Source organism: Micropterus dolomieu, linkage group LG03, assembly GCF_021292245.1.
Source record: "Micropterus dolomieu isolate WLL.071019.BEF.003 ecotype Adirondacks linkage group LG03, ASM2129224v1, whole genome shotgun sequence".
Classification (NCBI taxonomy): Eukaryota; Metazoa; Chordata; class Actinopteri; order Centrarchiformes; family Centrarchidae; genus Micropterus; species Micropterus dolomieu.
Window position 1 is genome coordinate 25,322,889 of NC_060152.1, and position 10,957 is coordinate 25,333,845.

At 39.0% G+C, this 10,957-nt stretch overlaps 1 protein-coding gene across 2 annotated transcripts in view; it reads left to right on the forward strand.

The window, feature by feature from the left end:
• Nucleotides 1-9,261, forward strand: part of LOC123967771 (phospholemman-like) — a 15,683-nt gene extending 6,422 nt beyond the window's left edge. For both annotated transcript variants that reach the window (XM_046044014.1, XM_046044015.1), the window contains exons 2-8: nt 4,351-4,406; nt 5,407-5,439; nt 5,798-5,821; nt 6,084-6,158; nt 6,285-6,321; nt 6,448-6,491; nt 8,527-9,261. In XM_046044014.1, the coding sequence (XP_045899970.1) occupies nt 4,373-4,406; nt 5,407-5,439; nt 5,798-5,821; nt 6,084-6,158; nt 6,285-6,321; nt 6,448-6,491; nt 8,527-8,546 (267 nt within the window). In that variant the 5' untranslated portion in view covers nt 4,351-4,372 and the 3' untranslated portion in view covers nt 8,547-9,261. The remainder of the gene's footprint in view (nt 1-4,350; nt 4,407-5,406; nt 5,440-5,797; nt 5,822-6,083; nt 6,159-6,284; nt 6,322-6,447; nt 6,492-8,526) is intronic.
• The last annotated feature ends 1,696 nt before the right edge of the window (nt 9,262-10,957 follow it).

A 10,957-nucleotide genomic window follows, 5' to 3' on the forward strand; every position in this document is an offset into this window, starting at 1 on the left:
GTGTGTGTGTGTGTGTGTGTGTGTGTGTGTGTGTGTACTGAATGTGCTTGTAGGGGTGTCTGTATGTGTGCTGTCCCCTTACTTAGTCACAAGAGATTAAACACTTGTCTCATGTTCAAAGCCAGCTGGTGTCCCTCAATGTGTATATTTGTGTGTTTTGTCTGTTGGTTGAAGTGTTGGAGAGAAGCAGTTTCACAGTCAGAATTATGGCTGAATGGAGACATTTATGCCCACTTACATATTTTCCTTATAGTCACCATCGACAACGAATTTTCCCTGCTAGCTGCAGGACTGAAGAATAGGTTTTTGGTTGGCCTTTTGCCATGTGTATATTCAGATAGTTTTGGGCTTAAGTGACCAGATCTGATGTTATGGTGCATTCCAGTTGTACTGGGAAGTCAAAATTTCCGAGTTCCCAGTCGGATCTCCGACTCGGAAAGTCGGGAGAATCGCACTACCCGCGACTTCATGACCCAAGATGGCTGCTCCAGCAACAGTTAGTGAACGCTGTAGTTTATACTGTTCATTAGCACTTCTGTGTAATTGTATCTCATATAAATTTTCGTACACAAAGTGCTGTCCAACTACTGTCTGTGGACATGTTGCTACTGTGTTTAGTATGCGTAAATACTGCGTAATGCGTAATACGTTTTTATCAGCCGGTGCTGGTAACAATGGCTAACCTGGCCATTTGTAAACAACGGCTGGTAGTGCGAGGTTTTCCGACTTGTAACTGGTATGCCGTCAACTCGGGCGTGACGTCATTCCGAGCTCCGATTTCTGAGATAAATGGAACGCAGCATTAGTATCTCTAATATATCTGCCTCCACCCCAGTGGATTGATTTTCATCTGTGGTGCTCGCAGCAGTAAAAAAACAACAACATTTAAATTAGTTAGTTAGATAGTAATCTCTGATACTCTAGATAATTAACAGATTTCTACGTGAGACATGTTTTAGAGAAGAAATAATCGCTATGAAAACTCTTCACAGCAAATATTAACTTGAGTGAATTGTGAGTGGGTCCCTGACTGAGTGAAAGACAGAGTGATTGACTGATACATGGCTACATTTAAGTTGTGACTCTTTTGAGAGCCCTGCAGCTTCTTGTGTGGGATTACTGCTGGATAAAAGAGGAGAACAAGAGTGGGAGGTAAAGAGAAGATGATAGTGTGTGAGCGCGAGACGGGCATAGAGCCTAGAAAGCCTGTGCTTTAGGGTTTCTAAGGAAAGGGATAAATGAGTGGAAAAGACTTAACAGCAAGAGAGGAGAAGGGAAGAGTGAAGGAGCAAGGACGTGCTGGAGTGTGTCAGAAAGGGGAAGTAGTAGAGGAGAGGTTTAAAGAGGTTGGAGAGGAGCTCAACAAAAGCAGAACAGCAGTGTGTTACAGTGATTTCAAACAAACGGGCGATTCTTAAAGCGTTTCCGGTAAGTGGAGTATCACACCGAGAGAGAGAAGAGACAATGAAAGAAACAGAGGGTGTAGAGAGACAAATCAACCAGACCAGGAGACAAAAAAAGTTGAAAAACTCCTCCTAAAGACGGGAAGAAAAAGAGAGATGCAGCAAAAACAAAAAACGAGGGACAGTCAGAGACAGGCAGAGTAGCGTGACAGAGCCAGAACAGAGAAGTCTTTATCCCTGAACCAAGCAGAGCTGGAGATGTGGCTCCACAGGGGAATTTTTACTCAGGCAAAGAAACTACTCTGTATGAGGCACGAGTCTTCAGAAATTCTTTGGTTATATTTGTCAGCCTGGATCAAACTTTTTGCTAAGACTGAATGTGATCCTTGTTTATTTTGTAGAAGTTGCAGAGAAATTAGATGTGAAACAAATAGTTCATTAGTCATCAATTGACAGAATATGAATCTGCAACTACTTTTAATTATTTGGTCTGATTTGATCTATAAATTGTTCAAGTAGCAATTTAAATTAAAAAAAATATGCATGTGACAACGAAACCAGCTAGTGGAATATGTTCCAGTGGGCTCTGGGAAATTGTGATTTTTCACTGCTGTCTCACATTTTACAGACAAAACAATTTGCCTATTAATCAGGATATTATCTGCAGATTAATCAGTGAAAAATGTATAGTTGCAGGCCTGAACCACTGATATTTGATGCTGAATATTGTAGAAGCACCCAGCTTGATATGTGCACCATACGTTACTTATCTACCAAGGTGCTGTGCTTTTGTCTTCTTAGCAAGCCATAAACACAATGAAAACACAGCTCCAGCACACACCTCCTGGCTCCGCCTTATACTAACATTTGCTTTAGAATATGATCTTCAAATAGGAGGAGGGAGGTGCCAGCTCTTTTACATTTCTCATCCTGTCCTGTCTCTTCTCACTCCTCTTTTTCTCTCTTCTGCCTCCCCCTCAGTTTGCCCTCTGTGTCTTCTTCTCAGTCTCTGTCCTCCTCTCTCCAGTTTCTGTGTTTGCCCTCCTCTCTACCCTGTGTGTTTTTCTCCGGAGGTAAACCATTCCCTAGTGGTTGTTGGCCTGTTTCCCATCCCCTACATTCCCCCTGCCTCGCCTTTGGTTGCTGTGGAGAGGCTCCAGGAGAGGAGCACTGGTCCTGCTCTTCTGTTTCTCCCTTTTTGTCAGACTCCAAATACCAACAGCAAAGGAGGGAGACACATTGTTTTACTTACATCCTGTATTGGGATCTCATAGGTCACTGTATCCTTACAGATTCTTTAAAAACAAACATCCAAAAACTACCTGCATGCGACAAACAAAACAGAGATGTACTCATAAAAGAAACTGCTCCACAGCGCTACTCTACCTTTAACCTTCAACACTGCGTTTTCTTGTTTGTCCTTTTCAATTTCTTCCACCCTTCTCAAATGGGAAACGCTGTTTCATATCCTAATATGTCATAAAGTTTAAGTCTGAACAGACAAAGAGGACAGAACGATCAGACTGCTGTACAGGGAAAGCAGTAGCTTAAGCAGGTACTCCGACCAGTGCAATCAGTAAACTCATTTGACTAGATGCTCCAATGCTGCTGATGGATAAGGTGAGGTGTGTTCAGACTACCGCTTAGACAAAACACTCAAGTCAGTCAACCCAACTTGAATTTGATGCCATCCAAATGATGCGTTTTTATGTATGCATGCCAGTTTTCCCTCACACATGACCGTGCTTAAATGCCAGTTTGAAATGTGCACAGATGGAAAGGTGCAGTAAGCGGAAAATCAACTGCTGTGTTACTTGAGGTGTGTCTCTTCCCAGTGCACATGTTACCTCTGCTGCTGCTGCTTCACCAGGGCAGCTAACACATCATGGAGACTGAGCCACTCAGACAGTGTGGGGGTTATAATTGCAGCTGTCAGGAAATTGTACATAAAGGATAATATAAGTGAGAATAATGTAAATTCTGTCTCTGTCAGAAGAGAACTCTGGCTGGAGGTATTTAAGATAAGAGAGCTTTTTGTCACTTTTAAATAATTAGCATGCATTAGAAAATAAATATATCTCCATTGACTGATGGCATTTGATTGACTGATGGCTGATTACGCTAGAAATGAGATTAAAATGATATTACAGACAGGAATAGCTTTGGGGGTGAGTACACTTTGATACTATTATCATGGATTTTCTTTGTAAGCAAGTAAAAACTAATTTAAAACAAAGCAAAAATCTGGACAGTAGCAGCAAGTGATTACAAATACATGTATGGCGGAATAAGCCTGTTGTGAATAAAAAGGTAGCATTGAAACAAGAAAAAAGAGAAAAGGAAGAGAAACAAGAGAAAAAGATTGAAGCTTTGACAAGGCAGCAGTGTAATGCTGCCATGTCAAAGCACTCTGTACCCATCGACATCAGATCAAGTTTCTAAGTGTGAAAGAGAGAGCACTTTGTGCCAATCTAAATTCGATCTGATTTCTTTGTGCGTGCTTCAGACGGAACGGAGGCATGTACTGTAAGTTTCTGTGTGTTTAAATTCTTTTAGTGGCCCTTGGAAAACACGGAAAGGCTCTTAGCTCTGTTGGCTGATCCGAGCCATTTTGGAGTACCTTAATCAGCTTTCTAACATGGACATTTAAAATTAGATTATTTGTGCCAATGGGACTGGAGATAATGTTATTTACCACATGTTAATGTAGCTATAGCCTGCAAATTCCCCGTCAGTGCACCACAGTTAGTTGTTAATGGTTTCAATCGACATGCAAGCATAAGTCAAAAGTAAAGGATTTTTAGTTAATACAAGTTACATATCTTTATTACTGAGGTGGTTTTGCCTTGGTAACTAACTTAGAATATGCCCACTGCATGCATAAATATTATTAGTATACATGAATTGAATTACCTTCCTGATTGTTTGTCTGTATTTATCTCTGCAGGTAAACAGCCTCAAGCTTGAAGATGTCGAAGATCTCTGCTTTGGTTTTGGTGACACGTGAGTAAAATCACAGTTTTTCTTTTTACAAATCCTCAAGAATTCCTTCATTAAATTAGTAACTTCTTTATTCTAACAAGAAAGAAAGACAATCAATTTCATTTTCACTGTATATTGTCAGTGTATTGATCCGTTTTAGTCAACCAGAGAGACCTAACACTAAACGCTATTTATGTTGCGTCACTATGTACTTGTAACTTGACAGCTCCACTTCCTCTTTACAGAGGAAATTCTGCCTGAAGCTTTGTCTTCCATCAGCGCATTGCTCACTTATTTATATGTCTGTGACACTGAGTAACATGTTTGACGTGAGACAAAAGGCAGCAGGGTGGATGAGTGGTCAGAGATTGCCTCGTCAGCGGCTGTCTGGTTGCCCTTTCACTCTAAATTTGCATCTGACTGATTATGGTTTCCTATAGAAACAGACTGTAATAGAAAGCAAATCCCTGACACTGTAAGTAAGGTGGCAAATGAAGTGCTTTGTGCTTACAGTGTTGAAATGGTGAGTGTTACAGCATCCACAGCTCCTTCAGGTGGTGTAAAAGTGAGAAGATGAAGGGGAGGAGGAGAGATGAAACAGACAGGTTGTTTTAGCCTATTCAAACAGATCTGGATTTCCAATAAACACAGCAAAAATTTAAAAGCACTGGCGTCCTGTCCAGGGTGTACCCTGCCTTTCGCCCGATGTAAGCTGGGATTGGCTCCAGCCCCCCCTGTACGCAGGATAAAAGGGGGGGGGGGGGGTTGACGATGGATGGATGGATGGAAGATTTAAACTGAAAATAAAAAATTTACTACAATATTAAGTTTACAAAACTAAACTATTATATGTATTTTAACAGCGTTAAGACCTCATGAATCTTTACTTACCAATTAAACCAACAGCAATGATTTATTTTTCTTTGATTTTTCACCCTCTTGAGCCCTGATAAACAAAGTGAGATGCCTCAAGCTGTGTTTCACTATTGTAAAATGAATCTCTCCTTCTGAACTCTTGCAGTTGTGTCCCTGGTGTTTGCAGAAGAACAGAACTGTAAGTACACTAACATGTCAATATAGTTTAAAAGGTTTCTTCTTTTAATTTTAGTAGTAAATATATTTGAGTATTATCTATGGTTAATAAGAAAATTCTGTACCCTTAATTGTATTTTTGTAATGTCTCAAATATCTCAGGACTTGTATATTTATCAAATTTGGTGTAATGTTTGTTTTAAGCTGAAATATATTGATTTGATTGTCAGGTATGTCAATCATTAGCGAGAGCATGAAACTAGGCCTCACTTTATGCTGTTGACCTCATTATGTCATGGTTTGAAATGTGGATGTTTCTGTATATCTTCATTTGTCTGCTGTTGAAACCAACTTTCCTCTGATCCTCTTCATTTCTACAGTGGAAGATGACCCGTTTACCTTTGGTAATTCAGTGTTTTATTTTTAACTTATTTTCACTTTCATTTATATATTGATGGAACTAGGAAGATGATCTGTATCACTGACATAAAGGGCATTTTGATTTTTTTTAAAACTCACTATTCTACATGTACTTAAAGGTTTTGTGTAATAAAATTGTAATAAAAAAGTATCTTACTTTTAAAGGTACTTCCCATGTCATTTTGCTTTTTATTAGTTATATTAATGTATGTATTTTCAAATGGTAACCATGACCTCTTTGTGCAGACTACCACAGACTGCGTGTTGGAGGCTTGATTCTAGCTGCCGTCCTCTGTCTCATTGGCATTACCATCTTGTTCAGTAAGATGCAAATAACACACACACCCTTACCCACACATACGTACATAGTGATAAACAGACACAGACAAAGCTCAAATACACACAGATATCATAATGTAAGTCGATGTGTCGTTTCTCTTGTTCCAGGTGGCCACTGCAGGTGCAAGTTCAACCAGGACAGGAGGTGAGCCTTCATACAGTTGAACATGAAAAACATTTGTGTAATTGCAGTGGAAACTCAAAACTAGGAACATTTTTCATTTAATATTTAACAGCTTTTCTCTTCTCTTACTCTCGCCTTTATTTTCAGAAGGAGGACAGGAAGCAATGCTCAGCAGATGCTCTCCGATCAAGGTAATGTTTGTTCACCTCCAAGCAGACCCTTCTTTACCTTTTTAGCTGCCTTGGGTGTGAGATCCTATCTAAAACCCCCAGCTGCCAAGGCTATGATGATGACATTCTGAAGAGGTGAAACCTGGAACGGCTGAACGAATAAAAGTTATTCACGGGTTTCACTTTTACAGTTTAATGTATACTCAGTTCCACTAACATATTTAGTAACCCCCAAAGGAAGGTGTGTTTGTAGTTGTCAACAGAAAAGGTGATCGCCTGTGACCACAGACACATGACAAGAGAAACAAGCTGAAAGAAGAGCAGAGAATTTGTCCATTTTCCGATTACCACAGGCTAACTATTCTAAATAAATATACCTGTTATCCCACTTCTGCTTTGATGTTTTTGTTTTCCAAATAAAATACGGCATATGTAGTAGACATGTATTTAGACTTGTGTTTAGCAAGATGCACAGCTTCTTACCCTCTGAAATATTCAAGTTTTCATCACCCAGTTGTCCTGTTACGGTCTGAAGTTATATTTACTCTGTCCATCTGTTTCACTGTAAACGGACTCATGTCACACACTGACACGGTATGGAAAGCTCTGGAAGTGTTGGACTCAGATGCCATGGACAGGTGGTGGGAATCTGGGTTTCTGGCAGGCGTGGAAGGAGGGGGAGGAAGGGTAGTGTTAGAAGCAACTATACTTCTATTTAATGTAGAAGGTGCTCTCTTGGGTGAAACTTACACACACATCAAGCATGGTACAGTTTCAGAATCAGAAATACTATGTACCAATGAAACAGAGAATATGTATACATCTACTGTACAGTGTATGTCTTACATCATGGGGTAAAAGAAGCTTTAAGACACTTTAACACTGAGATTGAAACTGTGTTGAAGATTATTAACTCAGCCACTAGAGGGCATTATTGTTTGCTTCCCCAGGATCTTGTTAATGCATGATAGAGGACCTTTACTGTACCTCCTGTACCACTGCAGTGAAAAAGCAAAGACTTCTACCAGTCTTAATACTTAAAGGGATACTCCAGTAATTTATGTAGTCCTATTGCACTTCCATAAAGTAGAGAGACCCAAAAGAGAGTCCATAATAGGGGCCAAACTCCAGAACAGAGCAGGATCCTACACCTTCCATCATGCTAGTATCTTTTTATTTGAACATGGGAAACATCTGCCTCTTTTAAATTCCACATCATCACTTTGTAATGCAAATTTGCAGTTTCTGGGCCTCAGCACTGATGACACTGGTTATGTCAGATGCTAGTGGAAAACCTAGCTAGTTTGATTTTAACAGCTCTGATGTAAACAACATGCACAGGTGGCCCATATGGAAAAACACTGTGTGTGCGTGTGTGTGTGTGCGCGTGTGTGTGCAGTACATATGCAACAAGGCCCACAGGGACAGTGCACTGATTGAACAATTTCCACTTGCATGGGCACAATGGCATACTGTCAAAGATTCTGTTTCTGTCAATACAGTATAATTATAATATAGTTAATTCATTTAATGGAAGAAATAATACTTCAAATGAGGTTATAGTGGTTTGTAACTATGATTTCTTGCAGAAAAAAAGGCAGTAACATTTGCAAAAATAATAATAACAGTAATAACAAGAAATAGTGATGTAAAGAGAAAGTCATACAGTACAGACATGTCATACATTATGAAATATAAATAAAGCTCTGAATAGTTGTAAAACTACAGTTTAAATCACATCATAAATTAATGGAATTATTCTTTAAATTTTAAAGAAAGATAATTCAATCTAGCTTTATTGGCATGAATGTAACACAATGATATTGCCAAAGCTACAAATAAATTACAAAAAGAACAATTCATTTCATACAGTTCATTAATCACTATAAAAAGTATATATATATATATATATATAATAAAATAAATAAAGCCGTAAAAGTGTGTGTTAAAAAAAATAAAAATGTAATATTTTAACCCAGTGTATTATGTTACATCACATTCTTAAGCAGAATCTGAGTTTGGAAACTCACCTTCCTGTCTGTCTGTTTGTCTGCAGGTCGTTCCTGTGATTGCTAGATGTCAACCAGAACACACACCGACTTCCCGAACATGCAACCAACAGATAACACGGAGGAGCAGCAGCGGGATTTGATACATCCAAGGAGAGGCTTTTGTTTTATTGTTAGAGAGCATCAGAAAGTAGCCTGTGTGTACCTGCTGGGAGGCGTTCTGGCTGATAATTGAGCTACTCATCTGCAGCCTGCACCTTCACTTTTTGTCATTTTCACTTCAATCAGTTGAACTTTTTTTGGGGTATTTAGAAGTTGAAATGGCTTTGACGTGAAGAAATGGTCATATCCAACCTTTTGAGAATTCCTTCTATTCTAGTGTGAATGAATGCTTTTGTCATTCATTGCTGATGTTTTGGTTTATTGACTAAAAGTGACTTCATACAATGGTAACGCAAACCTATTACCAAAAAGCTCCTTAAGTGTCCACATACTGTAAGCTGTGTCAATGTCAACTTCCATCGTCTGTACTGTGCGTGTAAGGTAAACATTGATGTAGATATTAGTCGCTTACTGTGGCCAACCTAACCCACTGTCCATGCTTTCATGTCAAGTAATCCACATAGTCATGAGTGTTTAGAGTGGTGTTGATAATTAATGATAATCTGTTAACTCCCATGTTTAGCCTTATGGAGGAAAGTAGTGGATTGCACTGTTCATAGATACAGAAAGAAGAAATATTTCTATAAAAGACTTATTAAAACAAACAAGACTTTGAGCTACCACATTTTATTTTATTTATTTATGTGTGTGTGTGTGTGTGTGTGTGTGTGTGTGTGTGTGTGCGTGTGTGTGTGTGTGTGCGTGCGTGCGTGTGCATGTGTGCATATGTGTGTTTGTGCAAGAGAGTTTGAAATATTGAAATATGCCCTTTCTCTCTTTAATACATAATACAGACTGTCTTTTCTCTTATTCTCCAATTCTTCTCTACTTGTTCTTCTTATTGCACATTAGAGTTTCAGGTCATCCTTATGAGTATGCCACTCCAAGATTTCAATGCGCATATTGAAAATACAGTATGAGTTTGTTACAAATACAAACTTTCAGTCTTGAATGTACTAGTTCAACTGCCATTGCTTTTAAAGTTGTCCTCTTGTATGAGCGGTTGTAAACTGTATCCAGCCACTGTTAGTAATACAGTATTGTATTACTTTTTATTTCAGCTCTCTGCATTAAAGTTATCAGCACTTGATATCAGCTGATAAGACCTCTGCTCAGGTTGATGATAGGCAGAGGTATAATAGATGTTACCAAACTCAATTAGACTGGCTACACATTAAGCTTTGTTTATGCGCCACTCAATAAAAGGAGTGCTGCTGGCACATGAGGAGGCTGGAGTAGATAATTCTGCAACATTAGTCGTTGAGCATGAGTTGTGCCAATGCTGAGCTGGAAATAGGTAAAGATAAGGACATTCTAAACATTAAATCACTTTATCTTGTGCCTTGGCAGAAAGAGCTACTGAGAGAGGCAGTAGAAGTAAAAAACTGTATGAGTATGCCTAGGATGTGTATGGGCTTTCAGTTGGAGCTTAGTATGCCTTCAAATCAAATTGCTGTTTGTCATTTCTACTGTAAAGTCAAGTAAGGTAAGTAAGTCAGTTCAAACTTATTAAACTGACAAAGGTTCAGACAAAACATTGATCAAGACAAGAACATTAAACATATTTGTGTGTGTGTGTGTGTGTGCGTGAAAGCCTGAATGAAAAAATAAGATAGGCTATAGCCTAAATATAAATATAGCATAGGCCTATACTGCAGCTGACTTGTCACAACAGCTTTGGTGTAATTATTACCATTGCTAACACTTAACAGTACTGTACACAGAATTGTGAGTTGTTACTTCCAGTGAGGAACAACCGGATAGGCCTAATTAATTCATTGTTAAAGAGCAGTTCCGGGAATATCCGGAGGAGTGGAGAGGCTATTTATGAACTAATCATAATGATTGAACTAATGTCTCAGTCTGTTGTCTATTAATTCTCCATTATCATCTATCAAGTCGTGATTCAGGAAGTAGCTACTTATTAACTATTAACGAATGATAAGGTCGTTTCTTATTCGTTCACGACTCGTTCCTTAGTAGCCAAACTACTCACAAGTGTATGTGTGTTATGTGTTACCTTATGCCATTAAAGGTACTTAAGCCTGTGCTTTTTCTGTCATTTCATGCCCTTTGGCCATGCCTCAGTGTCTGCCGTCTTAAGAGCTCATTCTGGGTCTTATAAAGACTCTGTCTCCATCTAGTGGACAATGCCATACGGATCTATTTTCCATTCTATCATTAAATCAATCGGATACGTAGACTGTGTCGGCTCCCATCGCCCCCTCCACCCCACCACTCCCTCCCTAATCCCGTCAAAAAGGAAATGCACGACAGTGAACAAATTACATTTATTAACGGAGCAGAACTATGTTT